Source organism: Budorcas taxicolor, chromosome 20 (assembly GCF_023091745.1).
Source record: "Budorcas taxicolor isolate Tak-1 chromosome 20, Takin1.1, whole genome shotgun sequence".
Taxonomy (NCBI): domain Eukaryota; kingdom Metazoa; phylum Chordata; class Mammalia; order Artiodactyla; family Bovidae; genus Budorcas; species Budorcas taxicolor.
The window spans coordinates 36,929,353-36,956,015 of NC_068929.1; the positions used below are offsets into that span (position 1 = coordinate 36,929,353).

Consider the following 26,663-nt stretch of genomic DNA (forward strand, 5'->3'; position numbering starts at 1 on the left):
CATAAAGAAAGCTGAGCACTAAAGAATTGATGCTTTTGAACTATGCTGTTGGAGAAGACTCTTGAGAGTCCCTTGGACCACAGGATATCAAACCAGTCAATCATAAAGGAAATCAGTCTTGAATGTTCATTGGAAGGACTGATTCTGAAACTGAAGCTCCAATACTTTGGTCACCTGATGTGAAGAGCCAACTCATTGACCAGGACCCTGTTGTTGGGAAAGAATGAAGGCAAAAGAAGGAGGCAGCAAAGGATGAGATGGTTAGATAGCATCATGGACTCAATGGACAAGAATTTGAGCAAACTCCAGGAGATGGTGTAGGACAGGAAGCCTGGCATGCTATAGTCCATGGGGTCGCAAAGAGTTGGACATGACTTAGTGACTAAACAACAACAATGAATCAGTCTTCAAGGATGGATCACTGAATCTGTCATTTTAGACAGATTCTAAATGTGATTCTGATGCTACACACCCAAAATTTTATAAATAATGATGAGAACTGAAAACATAGTTTAAGAAGGTATTTTATATTATATTACTACTAAGTCCATCACCGAGGAAAGTTATGGTAAAAATAAAATAGAAAGGAGATAAAGATGTTTTAGATAAGGATCACTACACTTTAAAGTAGGTCAGCTCTGCTAAAATGCAAATTTTGTGCATGACAATACAGGAAAAACCACAGGGATTATGGGGGAAATGGGATGAGTGGTACAATATTCAACAACCCCATCCATGATACAGTTTAAAAAGAAACAAAACAATTTCATTTTCAAAATTTTAAAAACAGGAAGTAGATAAATACTACTAAAAAATGATGGAAATTTTCCTTAAAAAACCCTGAAGTCAACTGCGCAATTTATGAGCTATTATGAAATGGTGGTGGGAAGGAGGGATATCTGAAATCTGACAGACAGCTGTAATGCCAGATTTGGGTGAGAGCAGCTCATCACACACAGTAAACAGAGGCAGCTGATAACGTTTGTGGTGTATGTGCAAGTCTTCCTCAGGCCCAGTTCGTCTGGTTCACCTTTTTGCACTCACAGACAAAACTGCACATAAGCAAACTCAAAATTCAGAATATGCTAAAAGTATTCCCTCATACATCAATTTCATTGTAGCATATTTGCATTTTCAACACAGGCATTGTCAGAGAACTGACTATATCTCAGTTCCAAAATCAGCTGCTCCATTAACTTTCATTTTATAAGTTTTTATTGCTCTTTCTTCCAAGAGCTTTTGTGCCCTTTTTCTTACCAAGGTCTGATAAAGCCTTTTTAAAATGAGAAGCCTGAAATCCAAAGGCTTGAGATCTTTGTGCTGCCTTTTGTAGCTTAGTCATGATTCATCCAGGGCAAAGAATCCAGCAATACACAGGTGTCCCTTTGAAACTGAGGGAGGGAGGTGGCCCCCACCACTTGGAAAGGCTGAACACCCTGTCTCACTGTTGTCCTTCAGGTTGATGCGTGGTTCTTTGGTTGGGGCGAAGGAACTCTGACTGCTGCTCTAGTATCTGCCTTTCCTTTTTTTTTTCAGGTTCTGGGCATGTCTGTGGTGAACAAGGTAGGTGATATATTTGATATACCTGAATACCTGTGTTTGAGTATAAATATATTTGAATACAAATTATGCTCCCTGAAAGTACAAAAGCATAAATGTTCTCTTGATTTGATTCCACAGGAAAGAATCCCAAAATTTAACTAATTAATCCAATTCTGAAGTCAAGATTCCCAAGCCTAATTTAAGACAGAAAAAGGAACTGTATTTGGTTCTAGGTGGTTTGGAAGTTGACTGTAAACCAGAACAGTGTTCTTAGAACTGTGGGTTGTGGCCCACCAGTAGATCAGGAAATCAGTTTAATATATCTAATAGATCACAACCAGAAATTTATTGTAATAAAAAAAAGAGGAATAGAAGATAATTTTTGAGAGTTTGATATTGAATCTCCAACTAAAAATCATAATTTTTCTACTTTAAAAATAATTGTAATATATAGTGAAACTGTATATAACTTTCTTCTATATTTTCCAAGTCTCCTGTAAGTGTGTTATCATACTTTCATAATTCAAAAAATAAAAAGAAAGAAAAATGATTATATATAACAAGAAGTATCACAAAACTTTTTTTTTATATTTAGTTATGTATTATATACATGCATTCAGTTCAGTTCAGCCACTCCATCATGTCCCCATGGACTGCAGCACGCCAGGCTTCCCTGTCTATCATCAACTCCTGGAGCTTACTCAAACTCATGTCCATCGCATCGGTGATGCCATCCAACCATCTCATGCTCTGTCGTCCCCTTCTCCTGCCTTCACTCTTTCCCAGCACCGGGGTCTTTTCCATTGAGTCAGTTTTTCGCATCAGGTGCCAAAGTATTGGTGCTTCGGCTTCAGCATCAGTCCTTCCAATGAATATTCAGGACTGATTTCCTTTAGGATTGACTGGTTGGATCTCCTTGCAGTCCAAGGGACTCTCAAGAGTCTTCTCCAATACCACACTATATGTGCATTTTATATATATATTTATATAGTTCATATAAGTATCAGGTAAATTTATAAACTGTTTCCTATTTTGATTCTGATTAGAAATGTTTGAAAACCACTGTTCTAGAAAATCCTCAGTCCATGATGGAGGCAGGGGTTGAGAAACCATAGTTTCTCAACTTCCCTGCAACTCGGATCTGAGACTAAGGTGAAAATGGCAAAAGAAGCACAGTGTCACTGCTGTCTGGGTACATATTTCAACCATAGGCCAAACATTTGTAGAACTAGGTGCGGTACCTAAGACCCTGACTTGCATTGTGAGTCATTTTCCTTTAGGACATGGATCTGCAGATGAGTTTTACCAGAAGTATCACAGAGATTGGTATTGCTGTCCAGGATGTTGAGGATGAGAAGTTCAAGTTCTCCTACAAGGAGGTGCTGCTGGGTTACATGCTGGTGAGTGTGCAGGAAGGACATGGGCAAGATCCTGAGAAGTTAATTACCAAGAGAGCAAGTTGTCTTTTTTTTTTTCACGTGGGTAAAACTCACCAGTCCCTAGGAACAGAATTTTGCCATGGTTCTGCCTGAGGGCACCCAACAGTCCAATGAGGCTTCCACCTCAATGCGTCTAGAAACTCCCCTAGTCCTCCCTGAGACGGTTCACCAGCCTTGTGTGTGTTGCAGGACTTCATCAGGGATGAGCCTCTGGATTCCTTGGCCAGCCCTATTCGGTGGAAAGCCTTAATCGCCATCAGATACCTCAGGTAGAGAATTTTTTGTTTTTTCTCAGTGAAAAAAAAAATTTCCTCCCCATATACTCATTCTGATCAACTGACATTGATCAGTGCAGACTCTAGGGCACCATCACAGAAAGGACACAGTTCATCAATGTGTGCATGTTACCTAAGTTGCTTCAGTCATGTCTGACTCTGTGTGCCCCTGTGGACTATTGGCCCCGAGTTCCTCTGTCCATGGGATTCTCCAGGTAAGAATACTGGAGTGGGTTGCCATGTCCTCCTCTAAGGGATCTTGCTGACCCAGGGATCAAACCCATGTCTCTTATGTCTCCTGCATTGGCAGGTGGGTTCTTTTACCACTAGTGCCACCTAGGAAGCCCAATTCATCAATAGGTTATCTCAAATGGGAGCTTTTTCTTTTTCCAAAGTGATAGAATTGACTGAAAGCCTGATCATTTGATGACTGACAGGGTCTAGCAAGCTGCTTATAAAAGTCAGATTTATTGATATATGAGAACTGGAATTTCTGTGCAAAAATAATTTCTCTTGGCCTATAGGCAAATTTTAATCTTTCCATAAAAACTTATGAAAGCCTTAATCACACCCAGGTTTGGTTAGCAGCACTATGCCTGAAGAAAATGATAATTTTAAGCACATTTTAAAAATAATATTTTCCCCTGCAGTAAAAGAAATAGAAGTTCACTGTTAAAACTTGGAAACTGCAGAAAGTCTTTAAAAATAGTAAAAATCACACCTAACCCTACCCTATTATCAAAATTTTGGTATATTTTCTTCAATTCTTTATTCCTAATTGCCCATGTTGATTACAGAGCTGAGATTCTGCTCTGCATATAATTTTTATCCTGTTTTTTTCCCTCATCTTAAATATTCCCTTGTCATTACCAATTCTTCACAAACATCATTCATTTTTCATTAAATTTTTTATTGTGTAAAATATACATGTTTATCATCTTAGCCATCTTTAAGTGTACAGTTCAGTAGTGTTAAGTACTTTTACATGATTGTGCAACCAATCTCCAGAAATCTTTTCATCGTTCAAAATGGAAGTGCTATACCCATTAATCAACTCTTCATTTCCTCCTTCCATCAGCCCTGGCAACTACTACCCTATATTCTGTCTCTGCGAATTTTATACTTTGGGTAACTCATGTCACTAGCATCATGTAGTTCGTCTTTTGATGCCTGACCTGTTTTCCTTAGAATAATGTCCTCAAGGTCCATTCATATTGTAGGGTGTATCAGAATTTCATTCCTTTTGAAGGCAGAGCAATATTCTGCTTGATGTGTGTACTATACTTGGTTAATCCATTCATCTATTGGACACTCATCTGATGGGGGGTTTTCACATTTTGACTACTGTAAATAATGCTGCTATGAGCAGAAGTATACAGATATTTCTTCCAGACCGTGCTTTTATTTATTTGGGGCATATACTCATGAGTCAGTCTGTTGGATCAGATGGCAAGCTTGTTTTTAATCTTTTGAGGAACCACCATACTGCTTTTTATAGCAGGGCTATATATTTTATATTCACCAACAATACACAAGTGTCCTAAGTTTTCCAAATCCTTGCCGTCACTTTCTGATTTTTGTTTGTTTGTTTTTATAGTAGCCATCCTAATGAGTGTCAGATGGTGTCCCACTGTAGCATTGAGTTGCCTTTCCCTAATGATTAATGACTTTGAGCATCCTTTTATAGGCTTATTGACTGTTTGCATATCTTCTTGAGAAAAATATTCGATCCTTTGTCCATTTGTCTCAGTTCTTTCTCTCTTTTTTTTTTTTGTTGAGTTGTAGTTCTTTATATTTTTATACTTTTCATACTTTCTATTCTGCTGCTACTGCTAAGTCACCTCAGTCGTGTCCGACTCTGTGCGACCCCATAGACAGAAGCCCACCAGGCTCCCCTGTCCCTGGGATTCTCAAGGCAAAAACACTGGAGTGGGTTGCCATTTCCTTCTCCAATGCATGAAAGTGAAAAGTAACAGTGAAGTCTCTCAGTTGTGTCCAACTCTTAGCAACCCCATGGACTACAGCCTACCAGGCTCCTCCTTCCATGGGATTTTCCAGGCAAGAGTACTGGAGTGGGTTGCCATTGCCTAAGGTTATTAACCCCTTATCACATATATGATTTGCAAATATTTTCTCTCATTGCATAGGTTGTCTTTTTACTCTATCTTTAGTGTCCTTTATGAACAGAAATTTTTTAATTTTGTTGTAGGCCCATTTGTCTATTTGTACTTTCATTGTTTGTAATTTTAAGTGTCATATCCAAGTAATCATTGCCAAATACAATATTATTCCCCTCTGAATGGTCTTGGAACTTGTTGATAATCATTTCACCATATGCACGAGAGTTTATTTCTGGGCTCTCTTTCTATTCCCCTGGTTTGTGTGTCTGTTTGTTTATGCCAGTACTATACTGTTTTGATTACAGTGGTTTTGTAATAAGTTTTGAAACCAAAAAGTGTGAGATCCCAAACTTTGTTCCTTTTCAAAATAGTTTTGGGTATTTGAGGTCCCTTGAGATTCCATGTGAATTTTAGGCTGGATTTTTCTTTCTGTAAAAAGTATTATTGGGATTCTGATAGGGATTGCATTAAATCTGCAGACTGCTTTAGAGGGACATCTTGACAATCATAAGTATTGCAATCTAAATATGAAACACCTTTCCCTTCAGTTGTGTCTTCTTAACTTCCTTCAGCATCATTTTGTGGTTTTTTTGGTGTACAACATTTCACCTTCTTGGTTAAGTTTATTTCTAAGTATTTTATTCTTTTGATGCTATTGTAAATGGAATTGCTAACTTCTTGTTTGATGGTTCACTGTTTTAAGTGCATAAAAATGGAAGTGATTTTTGTGTGCCAGTTTTGTATTCTGCAACTTTGAAGAATTTGTTTATTAGTTGTAATATTTTTGTAGATGTTTTAGGATTCTCTATATATAAGATCATGTCATCTGCAAACAGAGATAATTTTCCTTTACCTTTCCAATCTGGATGGCTTTTATTTATTTTTCTTATCTATTACTCTGGCTGGGACTTGCAGTATTATGTTAAATAGAACTAGCATCTTTGTCTTGTTCCTGATCTTAGAGGGTAAGTTTTCAGTCTTTCACCATTGAGCATGATGTTAGCTTATATGGTTTTCATATATGGCCCTTATTATGTTGAGGTAACAAATATTTTAATCACTGCCTGATATCTTGATGCATAGATATGCCTCATATTGTTACCTTCAATTATTAATCAACCTCCTATTGCTACATTTAACTATTTCTTATTTATAAAACCTGTAAGTAATACTTTGATGAACATCCTCATGCAAAAAAATGTTCTTTGAACATCTAATTATAAAAGCTGACAATTTGGTTCAATAAATATTATTGAGTTGCATCCACGTATCAGGCATTGAGCTAGGTTCTAAAAGGACAATGTTGAACAAAATATGAGCTTTCTCTGAAGGAGTTTTAGCCAACAAAGAGAAATGAATTCAAAACACATCCACATAATTTTTCTAAAATTCAGTAAGAAGCAAAATAAGGGAAAGGCACAAGTTCCCATATTTATAAAGATAAGGGAGGTTTCAAGAAAGTGCAAAGAAATCTTGAAGATGAATTAAGAATTAAACAGTTTCCAGAACAGCATTGTCGAGTAGAAATAAGTATAATACAGGTCACATTTATTGTTTAAAATTTTCTAGTAGCCACTATTAAATATGTAAAAAAGAAACATTAAATTAATTTTAATAATTATTTTAATCTAACATATTCAGTATACTACTTCAACATGTATTTAAAATAAAGAATTAATAAGATTATTTACATGATTTTCATACTACATCTTCAAAATCCAGTGTGTTTTACAATTACAGTGTATTTTAAATCAAACTAGCAACAACTCAAGAGTTCAATAGCCACATGTAGCTAACGGCTTCCCTCATATGGACAAGACATCTGTAGAACTTGAAGACTAATGACAGAAAGCAAATCAGTGGTTACCTTGGGCCAAGGTGGAGGAATAGATGAACTGCAAAGATGCATCAGGAAAAATTGGAGGCTGATAGCAATGTTCTATATTGATTATAGTGGTAGTTTCATGAGTGTGAAATTTATTTGATTGCACACTTTAAATGGATGCAGCTTGTGCATAAATTATGCCTCGATAAGTTGATATTTTTAAATAGCCAGCCAGGCAATAAGGATGAGAAGATTGCACACTATGTATCAACACATTTAACACTCAATAAAGCTGTCGCAGCTTTATTGACTTTTACTCCTCTGTGAAAGTGAAAGTGAAAATCTATCAGTCATGTCAGACTCTTTGCAACCCCATGGACTATAGACCATGGAATTCTTCAGGCCGAAATACTGGAGTGGGTAGCCTTTCCCTTCTCCTGGGGATCTTCCCAAACCAGGGATCAAACCCAGATCTCCTGCATTGCAAGCAGATTCTTTACCAGCTGAGCCACAAGGGAAGCCCTGTAAGAGAACCAATTTCACCCTTCTCTGACAGTGTCATAATTTTTTATTTTTTTGCTAATTTTGTTGCAGATAAGTAGTGTTGTATTGCCTTAACTTATGTTTATTTAATAACAAATGGAGGTTTTCATATTTATTGAATACTTACATTTTCCTAAACTATTTCCAGGTTTCTTTATATCCTCATGTCTATACTATATGTCAGATAGTAAGAAAGGAAAAGGAAGGTTCCAGTGTCATTTAGACATGCATTTATAGGTGGTGTTTAGTCACTAAGTTGAATTCCATTCTTGCAACTACATGAGTTGCAAGAGTAACCCACCAGACTCCTCTGTCCATGGGATTTCCCATTCAAGAATAGTGGAGTGGGTTGCTCTTTCCTTCTCCAGGAGACCTTCCCCATCCAGGGATCAACCCTTTGTCTCTGGCATTGCAGGCGGATTCTTTCCAGACTGAGACATCAGGGACTACATATGACATGAAAGGACATATGAAAGGGATAAAACCCGCTGCTCCAAACTTGGAATCTCTCTGCTCTCTCTCAATCACTCACACACACACATAACTTGAGTGCTGAAGAAAACAAGTAGATAAATGTTAGATCATATAATAAAGGATTAAGTGATGCCAAGTAAGTGATGGTTTGTTTATCACTGTAATAAATTAGACCTACAGCAAGGTTTTATGTCCCCAATCTCTCTTTACTCCTGTTACCATCTCCTTCAACATTGCATTCCCATCAGAAACGCCTCTGACCCCTTCAAGCCCCTTCAGTTCCTCAGTTCTCTGGAACTCAACTGAGGTATGTGTTGTTTGGCGATATCATATCCACTCCTCCACATGGTTCTCATTTCAGTAAATTGAAGCCTCAACTCTCACTGAATGACCATCTTAATATTCTTGAGGAGAATATTCGGAGGCTGCTGCCCCTTCCACCCTTGGAAAAACTCAGAAATGAGGGCGAGACGGACAAAGACAAGGAGCACATCCAAGTATGTGGGGGCGAGGCCGGAGGAGGGTAAAGAGCCAGGTAGAATGAATGAACTTGAATGAACGCATGCTCTCAGCCTCACTGTCACTCACTTCATTTCAGTTTCTCTACGAACGATCCATGGATGCTCTCGGAAAGCTGCTGAGGACCATGATGTGGGATAACATGAAAGCAGAGGACTGCCAAGAAATGTTCAATGTGAGTAGGTCCCATGGACCCTAACCTGTGCTCCAGGGCACCCTCCAACTCCGCCTCCTCCCGGGGACCCGTCCAGCCTGACCCATGTAGCCCTCCGCCAACACCACAGAGCCAGCCCACTCACACAGTCTCTGTGGGGAGGCCAGCACCCTACTCCAGAAGAGGCAGAGTGAGAGTGAGAGAATGAGAATGGATGAATGTGAAAGATACTAAGGAAAGGAGATCAATATCTCCAATATGCTACTGGAGATCAGTGGAGAAATAACTTCAGAAAGAATGAAGGGATGGAGCCAAAGCAAAAACAACACCCACTTCTGGATGGGACTGGTGATAGAAGCAAGGCCTAATGCTGTAAACAGCAATATTGCATGGGAACCTGGAATGTTAGGTCGATGAATTGGAAGTGGTCAAACAGGAGATGGTAAGAGTGAACATCAACGTTCTAGGAATCAGTGAACTAAAATGGACTGGAATGGGTGAATTTAACTCAGATGACCATTATATCTACTACTGTGGACAGGAATCCCTTAGAAGAAATGGAATAGCCATCATAGTCAACAAAAGAGTCCAAAATACAGTACTTAGATGCAATCTCAAAAATGACAGAATGATCTCTGTTCATTTCCAAGGCAAACCATTCAATATCACGGTAATCCAAGCCTATGCCCCAACCAGTAACGCTGAAGAAGCTGAAGTTGAAAGGTTCTATGAAGACCTACAAGACCTTTAAGAACTAACACACAAAAAAGATGTCGTTTTCATTATAAGGGACTGGAATGCAAAAGTAGGAAGTCAAGAAACACCTGGAATAACAGGCAAATTTGGCCTTGGAGTACAGAATGAAGCAGGGCAAAGGCTAATAGAGTTTTGCCAAGAGAACGCATTGGTTATAGCAAACACCCTCTTCCAACAACATAAGAGAAGACTCTACACATGGACATCACCAGATGGTCAACACCAAAATCAGATTGATTATATTCTTTGTAGCCAAAGATGGAGAAGCTCTGTAACAGTCAGCAAAAGAAGACCAGAAGTTGCCTGTGGCTCAGATCATGAACTCTGCCAAATTCAGACTTAAATTGAAGAAAGTGGGGAAAACCACTAAACCATTCAGGTATGACCTAAATCAACTCCCTTACGATTATACAGTGGAAGTGAGAAATAGATTTAAGGGACTAGATCTGATAGATAGAGTGCCTGAAGAACTATGGACAGAGGTTCATGACATGGTACAGGAGATACGGATTAAGACCATCCCCAAGAAAAAGAAATGCAAAAAAGCAAAATGACTGTCTGAGAAGGCCTTACAAATAGCTGTGAAAAGAAGAGAAGTGAAAAGCAAAAAAGAAAAGGAAAGTTATACCCATTTGAATGCAGAGTTCCAAAGAATAGTAAGGAGAGATAAGAAAGCCTTCCTCAGCAATCAGTGCAAAGGAACAGAGGAAAACAACAAAATGGGAAAGACTAGAGATCACTTCAAGAAAACTAGAGATACCAAGGGAAACTTTCATACAAAGATGGGCTCGATAAAGGACAGAAATGGTATGGACCTAACAGAAACAGAAGATATTAAGAAGAGATGGCAAGAATACACAGAAGAACTGTACAAAAAAGATCTTCATGACCCAGATAATCACGGTGGTGTGATCACTCATCTAGAGACAGACATCCTGGAATGTGAAGTCAAGTGGGCCTTAGGAAGAATCACTATGAACAAAGCTAGTGGAGGTGATGGAATCCCAGTTGACCTACTTCAAATCCTAAAAGATGATGCCGTGAAAGAGCTGCACTCAGTGTGTCAGCAAATTTGGAAAACTCAGCAGTGGCCACAGGACTGGAAAAGGTCAGTTTTCATTCCAACCCCAAAGAAAGGAAATGCCAAAGAATGTTCAAACTACTGCACAAATGCACTCATCTCACACGCTAGCAAAGTAATGCTCAAAATTCTCCAAGCCAAGCTTCAGCAATACATGAACTTCCAGATGTTCAAGCTGGTTTTAGGAAAGAGATAAAATTGCCAACATTGCCGGATCATGGAAAAAGCAAGAGAGTTCTAGAAAAACATCTATTTCTGCTTTATTGACTATGCCAAAGCCTTTGACTGTGTGGATCACAAGAAACTGTGGAAAATTCTGAAAGAAATGGGAATACCAGATCAGCCTCTGACCTGCCTCTTGAGAAACTTATATGCAGGTCAGGAAGCAACAGTTAGAACTGGACATGGAACAACAGACTGGTTCCAAATAGGAAAAGGAATACGTCAAGGCTGTATATTGTCACCCTGCTTATTCAACTTATATGTAGAATACATCATGGGAAACACTGGGCTGGAGGAAGCACAAGCTGGAATCAAGATTGCCAGGAGAAATATCAATAATCTCAGATACACAGATGACACCACCCTCATGGCAGAAAGTGAAGAGGTACTAAAAAGCCTCTTGATGAAAGTGAAAGAGGAGAGTGAAAAAGTTAGCTTAAAGCTCAACATTCAGAAAACTAAGATCATGGCATCCAGTCCCATCACTTCATGGCAAACAGATGGGGAAACAGTGGCAGACTTTATTTTGGGGGGCTCCAAAGTCACTGCAGATGGTGACTGCAGCCATGAAATTAAAAGACACTTACTCTTTGGAAGAAAAGTTATGACCAACCTAGACTGCATATTAAAAAGCAGAGACATTACTTTGCCAACAAAGGTCCGTCTAGTCAAAGCTATGTTTTTTCCAGTGGTCATGTATAGACGTGAGAGTTGAACTGTGAAGAAAGCTAAGCGCGGAAGAATTGATGCTTTTGAACTGTGGTGTTGGAGAAGACTCTTGAGAGTCCCTTAGCCTGCAAGGAGATCCAACCAGTCCATCCTAAAGGAGATCAGTTCTGAGTGTTCATTGGAAGGACTGATGTTGAAGCTGATACTCCAATACTTTGGCCGCCTGATGGGAAGAGCTGACTCATTTGAAAAGACCCTGATGCTGGGAAAGATTGAGGGCAGGAGGAAAAGTGGATGACACAGGATGAAATGGTTGGATGGCATCACTGACTAAATGGACATGAGTTTGGGTAGGCTCCGGGAGTTGGTGATGGACAGGGAGGCCTGGCTTGCTGCAGTTCATGGGGTCACAAAGAGTCGGACACGACTGAGCGACTGAACTGAACTGAACTGAAGGAAAGCACTTTTACTCTTTGACCAACAGCTTCTCCGAATGTGGCTTGTCTCACAAAAAGACTGGGAAAGAGAAAGAGCCTTCCAGATCACTGCAAATGTTTTGACAAATGATGTCGTGGTGAGTAAGCCCCTAGAATGGGTGGATGTCATTGCTTGCTAACAGCAAGGACCTCGGAGGCCGCTGGAATCCAAAACTCCTCTGTGATGGATATCCGGTCCAGACGGAGTTTTTTCAAAGAACCACCCTGAGGTCTGTCCCATCCCCACAGCACTGTGAGTCCAAGCAGGAGCTGGCTGAGGGATTGCGGGGCGGGGCGGGGGGGGGGGGGGGGGGGGGGCGGCGGAGATTGGGAGCCAGGGAGTGAAGCGATTCATTTGTCTTTGCTCGCCTGTCCGCTTGGAAAGTCCGAGATTCCGTTTTATTCTAAGGACCCGCACGGAGGAAACAAGGACTTAATATCCAGTGTTGGGACTATCCTGCAACATCATCAAGCCACCCCATCACCTCGGGATCCTCCTTTATCCTGCAGGCACCAGAGAATTTTAAGATCGGCTCACTCCTTGGCCTCCTGGCTCCTCACTCCTGTGACACCCTGCCCTCCATCCGTCAGGCGGCTGCCAGTTCGGCTATTGGTCTGTTCTCTATAAAAGGTGAGGGAAGGATGAGAAACCCACAGATGCAGAGAAGATACCTGTTTTCGCTTTTCTCTTTGTACATCTCTGTCTCTCTCCTTCCTCTCTCTCTCTCCCTTTCTCCTCCCCTAGTTCAGTCATTTCTGAGTTATGTTACACAGTTTATCTCTCTCTCTTAGATCCTTTTTCCTCAGTGATTCTGCTTTTTGGTTTTTAAAAAATAAAGATAATAGCACCAAAGCGTCATAAAGATCCATTAAAGCAGGTGGAATGTTTTGAGAGTGTCTGATTTAAATCACACACCAATTGGACATATTAGCAAAGCTTTTTCTACCACACAGTTTTCTTTCAGAGGAAATCATACTATTATCCTGGTGCTAAGTGAATTTCAGAGTTCTCTAAGAGAGATAACTTTGTGGAGATTTTTGTAGCTTGCATAGCAGGACCTCTGCCTGCTCTGCCGGAATGTGTAAATACCTATCAATGTCAGGAAACAGAAGGAATTTTAAAACCTCAATATCAGGCTGAAACCAACACTCAGGGCTTCTTGATTAAATACAGGTTAAATCAGCAAGTGTTTTGCCGAGGTGGGACCTGCCTTGTGTACAGTTCCCTCCAGACCAGGTGCAGCCAGGATCCCCCAGCCAGTTTGACTGCCACTCATGTCTACGCTAGACTCTTCATTCTTTTAGATGTAGAATTAAGAGTCTAGATTGCTGGGAGAAATATTAATAATCTCAGATATGCAGATGACACTACCCTTATAGCTGAAAGCGAAGAGGAACTAAGCCTCTTGATGAAGGTGAAAGAGGTGGTTTAGCCACTAAGTTGTGTCTGACTCTTTCGACCCCATGGACTGTAGCCTGCCGGGCTCCTCTGTCCAAGGAAGTCTCCAGGCAAGAATACTGGAGAGGGTAGCCTATCCCTTCTCCAGGGGATCTTCCCAACCCAGGAATCGAACTCGGGTATCCTGCACTGCAGGCAGATTCTTTACCGATGAGCTACAAAGGAAGCCCCTAGGGAAATATTTGAGTGCCTTTTTGTGTGTCAGACACTGTTCTGATGCTGGGACACAGAAATATAACAATTCTAAATTTGCATGCTAAAAGTGTGTGAAGGACGGAAGGTGGGATTTGGTTGAGGGCAGACAATAGAGTCTGTCAATAGGGAAAAACTATTCAGCAGAACCTGAATAGATCTGACAGTCCCTTGGGATTGGGGAAGAGAATTCATGAAGGGTGTATGATTTTATCAAAGCCAGAAAAAAAAACGAATTAAAGGGGTGAGAATTAAAGGACCACTCTAATAAGACAAGAAATGTCCCACAAAAGGACCCCATAGGAAGAAAGGAATTCTATTATTGCTCTGCCTGGTCCTCCTTTGTTGTTGTTGTTCATGTCCGACTCTTTGAGACCCCATGGCCTACGGCATGCCAGGCTTCACTGTCCTTCATCATCTCTTGGAGCTTGCTCAAACTCTACTGAGTTGGTGATATCATCCAACCATCTCATCCTCTGTCATCCCCTTCTCCTCCTGCCTTCAATCCTTCCCAGCATCAGAATCTTTTCCATTGAGTCAGTTCTTTGCATCAGGTGGCCAAATTATTGGAGCTTCAGCTTCAGCATCAGTCCTTCCAGTGAATATTCAGGACTGATTTCCTTTAGGATTGACTTGCTTGATCTCTTTGCAGCCCAGGGGATTCTCAAGAGTCTTCTCCAACACCACAGTTCAAAAGTATCACTTCTTCAACGATCAGTCTTCTTTATGGTCCAACTCTCATATCCATACATGACTACTGGAAAAACCATGGTTTTCACTATATGGACCATTGTTGGCAAAGTAATGTCTATTTTTTAAGATGCTATCTAGATTTGTCACAGCTTTTCTTCCAAGGAGCAAGTGTCTTTTCATATTATGGCTGCAGTCACCATCTGCAGTGATTTTGGAGCCCAGGAAAATAAAGTCTCTGACTGTTTCTATTGTTTCCTCATCTATTTGCCATGAAGTAAGGGGATCATATGCCATGATCTTTGTTTTTTGAATGTTGAGTTTTAAGCCAGCTTTTTCATTCTCCTCTTTCACTTTCATCAAGAGGGTCTTTAGTTCCTCTTTGCTTTCTGCCATAAGGATAATGTCCTCTGCATATCTGATGTTATTGATATTTCTCCCAGCAATCTTGAATCCAGCCTGTGCTTCATCCAGCCCAGGATTTCCCATGATGTACTCTGGATAAGTTAAATAAGCAGGGTGACAATATACAGCCTTGATGTATTGCTTTCCCAATTTTGAACCAGTCTATTGTTCCATGTCCTTTTCTGTTGCTTCTTGACCTGCATACAGGCTTCTCAGGAGGCAAGTTGAGTGGTCTGGTATTCCCATCTGTTTAAGAATTTTCCAGAGTTTGTGGTGACCCATACAGTCAAATGGTATAGTCAATGAAGCACTAGATGTTTTTCTGGAATTCTCTTGCTTTTTCTATGATCCAACAGATGTTGGCAATTTGTCTCTTATTCCTCTGTTTTTTCCTAAATCCAGCTTAAACATCTAGAACTTCTCGATTCATGTACTGTTGAAGCCTAGCTTGGAGAATTTTGAGCATTACTTTGCTAGCATGTGAGATGAGTGTAATCGTGTGGCAGTTTGAACATTCTTTGGCATTGCTTTTCTTTGAGATTGGAATGAAAACTCACCTTTTCCAGTCCTGTGGCCACTGCTGAGTTTTCCAAATTTGCTGGCACATTGAGTGCAGCACTTTCACAGCAGCATCTTTTGGAATTTGAAATAGGTCGACTTGGGATTCCGTCATCTCTACTAGCTTTGTTCCTAGTGATGCTTCCTAAGGCCCACTTGACTTCACACTCCAAGATATCTGGCTCTAAGTGAGTGATCACACCATTGTGATTATCCAGGTCATGAAGATCTTTCTTGTATAGTTCTGTGTATTCTTACCACCTCTTCTTAATATCTTCTGCTGCTATTAGGTCCATGCCATTTCTGTCCTTTATCGAGCCCCATCTTTGCATGAAATGTTCCCTTGGTATCTCCAATTTCCTTAAAGAGATCTTTAGTCTTCCCCATACTATTGTTTTCTATTTCTCTGCATTGTTCACGTAAGAAGACTTTATCTCTCCTTGCTATTCTTTGGAACTCTGAATTCAGATAGTTATAGCTTTCCTTTTCTCCTTTGCCTTTTGCTTCTCTTCTTTTCTCAACTATTTTAAGGTCTACCAGACAACCATTTAGCCTTTTTGCATTCCTTTTTCTTGGAGGTGGTTTTGATCACTGTCTCCTGTACAATGTTAGGAACCTCTGTCCATAGTTCTTCAGGCGCTCTATCAGATCTATATTTCTCCCTTTAGGTTCCTTTATTTTCCTGAAACATGCAAAGTTCCAGTTCTTAAATATTCTTTGTTAGCAGGAAATCCCATACTTCATTATTCATGTTAACTCTTTCCTAGTTGATCAAATAAACATGGTAGAGAGACAAAGAATATGATCATTAAATTAAATATGTACTGGATACAAGTAACTAGTGTTTTACTGAATTAAATGCCTACTTAATATTTGTGGATGTTGTTCAGTCCGTTGTTAATGCAGATAATAGATCAGAGGTTGAGATATTTACCAGTTGCTTGGACAATTGAAAGCTGTGAAGCTGGACTTTGAGCCCAGGTCCTCCGCCCAGGAGGCTAAGGTACCTCCCAGAGAGAGATTCAGGTGTAAGTTTCCACCAATTACTAACTCCAAACAACAAACAGAAAAACATTACCACTGAGGTCTGCATTTGCAAGTCAATATCAACAATCACACAATTGCAATGATTACAATGGTTACCTTAACCATTCCCTTCAACAGAAGCTCACTGCAGAATAGAACTCCAACAGAGCCAGCAGTAAAGAGGAGTAGTTAGAGCCTGGGCAGTGGTGTCAGACCAGGGTTCAAGTTCCAACACTCTATTTTCACTCCCTGCATGACCTGGCCAAATGACTTTACACCTCTCAGTGTCAGTCTTCTCAACTGCAAATAACCTCAGATGATCTCTAGGAGTAATAAATGAGATCAGAGTATTTACCGTGCTTTTAGTATGCAGAAATTCCTCAATCAGTGTTTGCTCTTATGCTCATCAGAGAGGCTTTCGTGCGTTTGTGAAAGGCATCCAGCAGCTGAATTAGTGTGACATCAAAATATAGACAGCCTCTTCAACCCCTATCAGTTCTTTGAACTCCCATGTCACCCTTTGTTGATTGTAGGTGTTCACCTGGAAGTGGAAAGACTACAGGATTTGCAGGAAGGGCTGCAATGTGATGATGTGCAGGTCCAGATCAAGATTTCCTCCAAAATAGCAAAGGTAATAGATATGGAGGACTGATCAAGGGACATAAGGATGATTCTGGGTTAATTTTCAAACGAGTCAGCCGTGTACGCTCCTCTACCAAGGAGGGCAAACAGTCTAGCCATTCTAGCGAAATAAACGACTTTTGTCCATTCATGAAATCTGGGTCCGTGTGTACAGGCAATCTCATTTCAAGCTCTGGGAAACCTGGGGAGCCATGCAGTCCTCTCCAAGTGAAGGAGGTAGTAGGGTAAAATGAGAGAAACAGGACATTGGAGTCCGTCAGACGTATTCTCTGTGCACCCCCTGAAGTGCGTGCACTATGTGATCCATTTCCTCATCTTAAAAAAATGCATAACCTCCCTCTCAGAGCTGCTGTGAGAATTGGTCAATCAATTCATTCTTTTATTCAGTCACTTATTCATTCACCTCATGTGCCCTGTGCAGCTACCATATCCCAGACTATTTTCCAGGATCTTAGGATAGAAATGCCTGCCCTCATTGAGTTTATGTCCTAGTGGATGGGGCAGCCAAATAAATATGATGTCAGGTAGTGATAAGTGAGAAACACAAAGTCAAGGAAGGGAATGAAGAGTAAGGTGGGGGCAGATCCCCTAGGGATCACAGCTCTGAAAGAGAGAACCACAAAGATATCTGGAAAGAACATTCCAGGCAAAGGGGGGAACAGTATATGCAAAGGCCCTGAGGTGGAGAAAGAAGTGGGTCATGAGATCCAAGAGACAGCCCAGAGCTGATTGAAGTGCCTTCCAGGCCTTTTTAAGAACCTTGGTTTCACTCTAATAAAAATAAAAAACCAGCAGAGGGATTTGAACAGAAGAGTCAAAACCACTGCATATAATGTGGCAGGTGTGAAATGTACAACTTGTGTGAAACAGCATTATTCCTAATGCAGACATTGTGGATTTATATGTGTGCTATGGTAATTACCCACTGAGGGCAGTAAACAACAAAATTGGTCATCATGACAATAACAGAGAGAAGGGAACTTTCTTGAGAACAAAGCATTTTTCCTAGCTTGCAAAATCTCCTTATGGGCTAGTGGTGGTTCTGTGAGGAAGAATATGGTACAACTTCATTTCTGAAGGGTCACCTGGCTGCCATGTTGAAACTAGACTATAGGCTGCCAAGAATGAAACTAGTGAGGTCAGTTTGGAGGAAAGTGTAAGAATCCACGTGTGAGCTCAGGAGGCTTGGACTAAAGAGGCAGCAGCCGTGACAAGAAAGTGAGGAGTATACAGAAGAGAAACTCATGGGGGCACAAGGAGGGAAAACAGGTCCGAGGCCTAAGACAGTGTCTGATGCACGATAAGTGTCAAAAACAGGAGTTCCCTTCCTTCCTTTATTCCTAAGCCAATATCATCCCAATATGAGAAAGAAAAAAACACATAACTGTTGAGCTTGGACCCAGGCAGACATTTGGTGCTCCATAGAACAGACACATGAGTCTAGGCCTTGATCTTGGAGCCATGGTAACTCAGAATCCAGCTAGGACAGGTAGCTACTCATGAAAAGGAATTCATGTCCTCTCAAAGATCGTTCTACCACACATCACTGGGCCATTTAATACAGAGGGAATTCAGCTGTGAGTAGGAATGTTTTCATACCCACAAACTCATAACCATGACCTTCTTGTTTGGTTAAAGCCCCAGATAATGTTTCTGGAATTTATTCAGACTGCTAACTTTTCACCTCCCCTGCCTGCCTTTTCATTCGCACATATACAGAGACATATACAATCAAACATTCTATATAATTATTTATCTAGAGACCAAAATTACAAAGTCTTATTTTCTTGACCTTTTATTGACTACTCAATATTGAAACACACAAAAGCAAAAGACAGGGTTCATTGTTAATTCACCCTCTGTTTGGATACTGTAAGGCACAGGCTATTTAGCCAGGCACTTAGTACGTGTTGATAGATTTCCTGAATCCTCAAGCCTAGCTCCTAGCTACTCTTTGGCAGACACAAGACATTTCTATGATAGATGAAATGTATATGAAAGTACTTGACAACACTTAAATTGCCATTTACACATTATTTTTCCTTTATGGGGCATATTGCAAATTCAGGTTTGGAGAGGAAATTGCCTTGGCAGACCTAGAATTTAATAAATATGAAATGATTTTTAGAAAGCAACTTCAAGGAAAGTTTTACTTAGACTGAAAGGCCGTGTCTATGTCCTATTTTAATATTTTCTCTAGTTTCTATGGCCTCAATCATACGCTAACTCTTTGGAAAGCCCAGTGGTTTCTAATATCCTAAAAAAAGGGCAGCATGTTTTGGGTGTCCAGATAGGAAGTGAGGGGCTTGGTTACGTGAGTCTTTCTGAGTCCAGATATGAAGTGAGGGGTTGGTGACAGGAGTCTTTCTGGGTCCAGATATGAAGTGAGGGGTTGGTGACAGGAGTTTTTCTGGGTCTGTTCTCAGATTGTCAGTAAACTCATCCCCAGTGAAGAAATGCTCATGTTCCTGGAGGAAACCCTGGATGGTCTGGAGAGCCTCAACCCCCCGTGTACAAAGGCCTGTGGCGTCTGGATGATCGCCGCCCTGAAGGAGCAGGGAGCTACTCTGGAAGACCAGGTGAACTGACAGCCAGTCTGACAACTGAGCATGATTCTAGCACTTCTGAAATGCCAGTACCAGAAGCCCGTCATCACTCCTCAATTGGTCCTCTGATGAGTCACAGGCAAGAGCATACACAGCCTCAGGAGGCCTCAACAGAGACCCAAGTTGTGTATGAGCAACCAGGCTCAGGAGGAGGGCCCGTCTCACCTGACTCAATTGCCTCTCTAGTCTGTGATGATGAGCACTTTCCAAGCTGCCAGTCTCTGGTCAGAGGAAGACTATCTGAACCAGAAGCATGTGGTGTGTGAAAAACTGGGTTGTAAGATCTGCAAGCATAAGAGTGGCCTCGTGAACCTTTGAGATGGCCACTGAGGGCCAGGCGGGTTTTCTAACTCCACTGCCACCCTGTGAGCTGCTCTTTAACACCCTTTAGGTATTTTCTGATAAAGAAGGCTATCCTTGAGGAACTGACTGAAAGAAAAGTCCCAATCCTTCCTCCCAACTAGAGAATTAAGCAGAGAGAATTGGGTTTAAATTCAGGAAGTCTGGTTAAGAGCTCCAAATGGATATGCTGTCTTCTCTCTCTCCTAAAGTCACAATCAAAATATTAACAATTCAGAGATCAGTGATGAGGAAAGAATTTTTAACTCAGAAAGGCTTCCTTCCCAAGGGTAACAGGAGGAAGAAGTCGTGGTCCCCAGAGCCGGGAGTTAATCATCCTAAATTAAAGAATTCTCCAAAGCATGACTTTTACAAATGACCTCTGTTCTAACTACTGCCCAACCATTTGTTTGTTTTCAAAAACATTTATTGAGTATATACTCTGTGGAAGGCCCTAGGCCAGTCATGGGAGAATGAAAGGTTAATAAATTTAGAATATCCATGTGTTTGTGTGTTAAACATAAAAGGGGAAGTTGTTCATATGCTAGGTAAAGGCTAGGGACCTAAATGTTTTCCAAGAATCACTAGTATGGGACTGTGTGATAATCAGGATTGCAGGATATTTATGATTAAGGAATTACAATTCCATGAAAAATGTTATATTTAACCTAAAAATGTCTATCCAAAATAAGCAAGAGAAATATCTACTGGACGCAAAGTTGCTTTAGCATAGAGACATGTCCTAATCCATGTCAAAAATCCAAATGCATGATATAATTCCCTACTGCACACAGACTAATACCCAAACTCAGAAAGGTGACCCTCAATGTCCTTTCGGATTCAGCTTTGTCTTGTCTATCAAGTTATCCTCCTCTTTTTTCTCACCTTCATTCTTTCTGTGCTCCAAACTGAACCATTCTCCTATTCCATAAAGTTTTCTACATCTGCTTCTACCAGGCTTTTGTGTAGTTTTTATATAGATTTTACTTTTTAAAGCCATTAGGTTCACAACAAAACTGAGCAGAAGTTACAGAGTTTCAGTACACCTCCTATCTCCACACTTCCAACATCCCACACCTCAGGTTACGTTTGCTACAATCAATGAACCTACATTGACTCATCCTACTGGACATGGAACAACAAACTGGTTCCAAATAGAAAAAGGTGTACGTCAAGGCTGTATATTGTCACCCTGCTTATTTAACTTATATGCAGAATACATCATGAGAAACGCTGGACCGGAAGAAACACAAGCTGGAATCAAGATTGCCGGGAGAAATATCAATAACCTCAGATATGCAGATGACACCACCCTTATGGCAGAAAGTGAAGAAGAGCTAAAAAGCCTCTTGATAAAAGTGAAAGAGGAGAGTGAAAAAGTTGGCTTAAAGCTCAACATTCAGAAAATGAAGATCATGGCATCCGGTCCCATCACTTCATGGGAAATAGATGGGGAAACAGTGGAAACAGTGGCAGACTTTATTTTTGGGGGCTCCAAAATCACCGCAGATGGTGAATGCAGCCATGATATTAAAAGACACTTACTCCTTGGAAGAAAAGTTATGACCAACCTAGATAGCATATTCAAAAGCAGGGATATTACTTTGCTGACTAAGGTCCATCTAGTTAAGGCTATGGTTTTTCCAGTGGTCATGTATGGATGTGAGAGTTGGACTGTGAAGAAGGCTGAGCGCCGAAGAATTGATGCTTTTGAATTGTGGTGTTGGAGAAGACTCTTGAGAGTCCCTTGGACTGCAAGGAGATCCAACCAGTCCATTCTAAAGGAGATCAACCCTGGGATTTCTTTGGAGGGAATGATGCTGAAGCTGAAACTCCAGTACTTTGGCCACCTCATGCGAAGAGTTGACTCATTGGAAAAGACTCTGTTGCTGGGAGGGATTGGGGGCAGGAGAAGAAGGGGACGACAGAGGATGAGATGGCTAGATGGCATCATGGACTCGATGGACATGAATCTGAGTGAACTCCGGGAGATGGTGATGAACAGGGAGGCCTGATGTGCTGTGATTCATGGGGTCGCAGAGTCGGACACGACTGAGCGACTGAACTGAACTGAACTGAACTGATAATCACCCAAAGTCCACAGTTCACATTAGAGCTTTTAGTTTTGATGTTGACAGATGTATAATGACATGTATCCAATAGTGGAGGATAGATTAGTTTCACTGCTCTCTGAACCCTCTGTGTTCTATTTGCATTTTTACCTGTCTTATTCCTTCTGACGAGGATTCCTTTCCTCGCCATCTCCACCTTGCCTTTTGGAATTGGTATATATCCTTTGAGACCCAGACCAGACGTCCCTCTATGGTGACCTCAGTTACTTCTGGATTCCCCTATCAGTCCCATGAATCTCTTGTACACCATTTGCCATACACAGTTTTGTGTACAAGCCTCTGGGTATACAGCCGAAGTCATTTATGAGATGATTCATTCCTTTTGAGAAAGGGCTACGTCTTATGCAACCCTGGTAAAATCCCCACAATGCCTAACTCAGCACCTGGCATAATGCTGCCTTTTACTAAATGTTTGCTAAACTGATTTAAGAATAAATGCCTAATTTATCAATAGTTGTCCTGAGCAAGAGATAGGCCATGTGTAGAATCAATCACTTCCTTAACATTATTTCTATTTCATCAATCACCACCCACAACTTGCTGACTGTACATGACCTAAGTCAACCATGTCAAGGAAAAATGGTGATTCAGTGATTGCATTGGCTTTTTCTTTTTAGCTGTTGGAGATCTTGGGCGTAATTTACCATCACATGCCGGTCCTCAGACAAAAGGAGGAAAGTTTTCAATTTATGCTAGAAGCCATTTCTCAGATAGCCAGCTTTCACATGGACGCAGTTGTTGCCAACCTTTTACAGAAGCCTCTGCCCTTTGACAGGTAGATTCAAACTAAGGTGGTCCCTTTTCCCAGGGAAGACCCCTCTATAAGGCATTGGGGAAGAATCTCTGGTTTGAGAGAAAGATAGCAAACAAAAGTTGAAAACATCTCACCTGACTAATTTCAGAAACAGTGCTTGAATCACAGGTAATGGTTTTCCAAGTATTTTTCAAATATATGTCCTCATTGGAAGATGAGAATTTTAGGTATGTGTATATGTATATATGTTTGTGTGTGTGTGTGTGTGTGTGTGTGTATATATATATTTAAAATAGGAGTAAGTGAGTTTTAGAAAGTGATTATTTCCCCCCTTTCTTGTTGCTGAGAATGCATCTATATGAGAGGTTTCTGTCTTGATGGATGTTAACAAACCTCAGCAACCCAAGGCCCAAATGCTAGATTGTTAAATAAAGCATCCTTATTATCCCCAGGCACGTTGGCATGTCCACTCATCCCTGCAATTGTGATTAGTCATAATGTGGTTTTAGAGTGGATCCAATGGAAAAGCGAATCTCCCAAAGAGTTGAGCCTCATCAGCTTCCTGCCTTCCTTGACTAGGGACACAAAGACACTGTGGAAATCTCTGGCTGAGAACCCAGCCTCCAGTGGCAAACTCTTGCGAGCCTTAGTCGACAAACTGGAGAACGAGTTAGAAGATGACCTAGCCAGAATAGAGGCAATATCTGTGAGTTGGACAACCCCATCACACATCTGAGCTTGTTCCCACCTGGCACTGGGTGGTACGGCATTAATCACACTTCTTCCCCTCTTACACTCTGGTTTTAAATCGACTCCAGTTTATACTGGACAATCATGGCAGTGATATGGCAATGACTTTGTGGCTGATCATGTTTAGAAGCCAATTTCTCACCAGCCCAAGGAAAATCTGTGCCTCTGTGTTTCCAAATTATCCTTCAAGACATCTAATTGTTGTCAAAAGACCCTAAGCCTAACCTTGTGGTGCCAGCTAGACTTTGGAGTCACCCCACATGGGAGCCCTGAGAGAAAAACACAGCCTGAGTTGAGAAGTTCCCAGAAAAATAAACCTTCCATTTTCTCACCTTTCTGTGGGCTTTTACAAGTGTGGTCCACCTGGGAAGCAATCCTGTGGAGGGAAAACAGCCTGGAAGGTCAGCCCCACCTGACACGAGACCCTTCCTCCCTGCAGGTGGCCTGTGCTGTGTATGAAGTGGTGTCAACAGGCACCCCTGTCGCGAGCCTGTACCCGGAGCTGTTTGCGCTTCTCCTGAAGCTGGTCAGCTGCACCCTCGGTCAGAAGATGCCCACCTCCACCCTCAGCCGCCGCCGGCGGGTGATGCCACAGGGGGAGCGGCAGCAGAGAGCTGACCCCTGCAGGTAAACGGCCAGGCAGGAGGGCCTTCTGGAGACACCCTGACCCAAGGCTCCAGAAAAGGGCCTGGCGTGGCCTCAACTACCCATTTAGAAACAAGGTCCCTCTATCCCTCCATTCCATAGCCCTTCTTCCCGGAACTGGTACCCAGGCGCTGTCATCCAGAACAGTCTTACAAGCAGCAACATCCTCTTCTCTAGAGTGGCCCATCCACTTCCTTTGTCTTCTTTCCTTGAAACCTTTCAAGCAAAGTTGGAATTCTGTAATATTCAAGGCAGGTGGCACTAGTGGTAAAGAATCTGTCTCCCGACGAAGGAGACTGCCAGTGCAAGAAATGCAGGTTCAACCCCTAGGTCGGGAAGATCCCCTGGAGAAGGAAATGGAACCCACTCCAGTATTCTTGCTTGGAAAATTCTATGGACTGGGGGCACTCGGGGACCCCAGTCCATGGGATCACAAAGAGTCCAACACGAGTATACACATACACACCATACAAGGAAAGAAGAAAAATAAAAATAAATATCATATTTCCTCAAATCTAAGACTTCACCAATTGAAAGAAGTAATATTATTTCATGAACCATTGAAAAAGTTTTTAAAAAGTCCCAATTAAGTCATAAATTAGTGCTTTCTGAAACTATTAAATTCATATTTTATATTGTTCCATAGAGCTCTTTGAGGATTATTAAGTATAGATTTTTATTTTGTAACACATTGCTTTGCTTCCCTGTTCTCTTGCCTAACTTTTTATTCCAGTCAAATCAACCTATTAAAAGGCATTTTAAAGAGCAATTAGACTCAGTGAGCATGCATGTGGGGTGGAGTGGGGGGCGGACAAGGGATTGGGACCATTTGCTTGCCTGTGCAGGCCCATGCACTCAGTCACAGTCCCATCTGACTCTTTTTGACCCCACGGACTGTGTAGCCCACCAGGTTCCTCTGTCCATGGAATTCTCCAGGCAAGAATACTACAGTAGGTTGCCATTCCCTTCTCTAGGGGATCTTCACGACTCAGGGACTAAACATGGGTCTCCTACATTGCAGGAAGATTCTTTACCATCTGAACCACCAAGGAAGCAGTTAAGCTCAGCACATGTACATATATAAATACCTACAGCTCTAAGCTTGCATGTGCGCATGCTAAGTCACATCAGTCATGTCCCTCTCTTTGCAACCCTATGGACTGTAGCCTGCCAGGCTCCTCTGTCCATGGGATCCTCCAGGCAAGGATACTGGAGTGAGTGGTCAGGTCCTCCTCCAGGGACACCTCAAAGAGCCGTACCTGAATATGTTTGTGTACACGAATTGTATACACAGTCAATAGAGACTGCATCACAACTACTGTTTGTCCAACAATTGCAATGCACTATCCATTGAGAGATGCATCCTGGTTTCCAAAGTGCTGTGTTTGAGCCACTAAAGTACAGTATTTCACACTTTCTATCCTCAGGGCTTGATTTTCTCAGGAGCGGTGAAGATTTTGTGGGATTATTGACTGAGTTCAGGACATGTCAATATCTCCTTTGGCCCCAACACGGAAGTGTGAGATCAAGGCTGCCTGTTTTCCTTACACAGCCTCCATTCATCCAGAAGTAAGGGAGCATTGTGGGGAACATTTTTTAAAACAAACAAAATGTGCTATATTTATTCTGTAGCACATAGTGGTTATAAGTAACCAGATTGATACATGTCAATATAGAGAGCCAAGATATAATATGTGAAAATACAGATTACAGACAGCTTGATGGTATTTATTATGGATTATGGACTTGAGGAATTCACAGTTCCCTGCATGGTGTTGACTTACTTTTGTGATGCCAACTGTCTCTTTCAGGCTCTCAACTACAGCTCTAAAGTGTGTGCAGGCCCAGGCTATGAGAGAAGGGCTGACCAGAGAATCTGACGAGGGAGACAACGTGTGGACCCTCCTCAGCAGCCCCAGTACCCACCACATAGGAGTCTGTGCACTGGCCAGGTAATGTTCAGATACTCCAAAACTAGATACCAAAGGAAAAGCTGAAGACAAAGTGAAAATGCAGTGCAGGCAACTTCACTGAAAGCCATTGAGTCACCAAGGACTTAGAGTCAAGGAGAAAAGAAAACAGAGGAAAGAGCAAAGAGGGTTGGGAAGACATGGTAGGATCAGCTCCAAACTCAACAATTCCTCAAAAAATAGCGGTACAAATGAACAGGTTTAGGCGAACTACACTTTAGAGTTTGAGTAAACTCCGAGAGTTGGTGATGGAGAAGAAGTCTTGGCGGGCTGCAGTCCATGGGGTCGCAAAGAGTCGGACACGACCGAGTGACTGAACTGAACACTCTCATCAGGCACTTAGATAGGGTGCTATAAAGTTTAAGGCTTGGTGCTCTTTCCTTGTTAACATCCCTTTTTA

At 41.4% G+C, this 26,663-nt stretch overlaps 1 protein-coding gene across 1 annotated transcript in view; it reads left to right on the plus strand.

The window, feature by feature from the left end:
• MROH2B (maestro heat like repeat family member 2B) overlaps positions 1–26,663 on the plus strand; it is a 75,846-nt gene that overhangs the window by 39,581 nt on the left and 9,602 nt on the right. Inside the window, exons 22-34 of the mRNA XM_052659097.1 lie at positions 1,537–1,563; positions 2,823–2,942; positions 3,171–3,250; positions 8,580–8,715; positions 8,817–8,912; positions 12,104–12,193; positions 12,606–12,726; positions 16,959–17,056; positions 19,494–19,646; positions 22,762–22,919; positions 23,478–23,604; positions 24,088–24,275; positions 26,105–26,245. Coding sequence (XP_052515057.1) covers positions 1,537–1,563; positions 2,823–2,942; positions 3,171–3,250; positions 8,580–8,715; positions 8,817–8,912; positions 12,104–12,193; positions 12,606–12,726; positions 16,959–17,056; positions 19,494–19,646; positions 22,762–22,919; positions 23,478–23,604; positions 24,088–24,275; positions 26,105–26,245 — 1,535 coding nt within the window. The remainder of the gene's footprint in view (positions 1–1,536; positions 1,564–2,822; positions 2,943–3,170; positions 3,251–8,579; positions 8,716–8,816; positions 8,913–12,103; positions 12,194–12,605; positions 12,727–16,958; positions 17,057–19,493; positions 19,647–22,761; positions 22,920–23,477; positions 23,605–24,087; positions 24,276–26,104; positions 26,246–26,663) is intronic.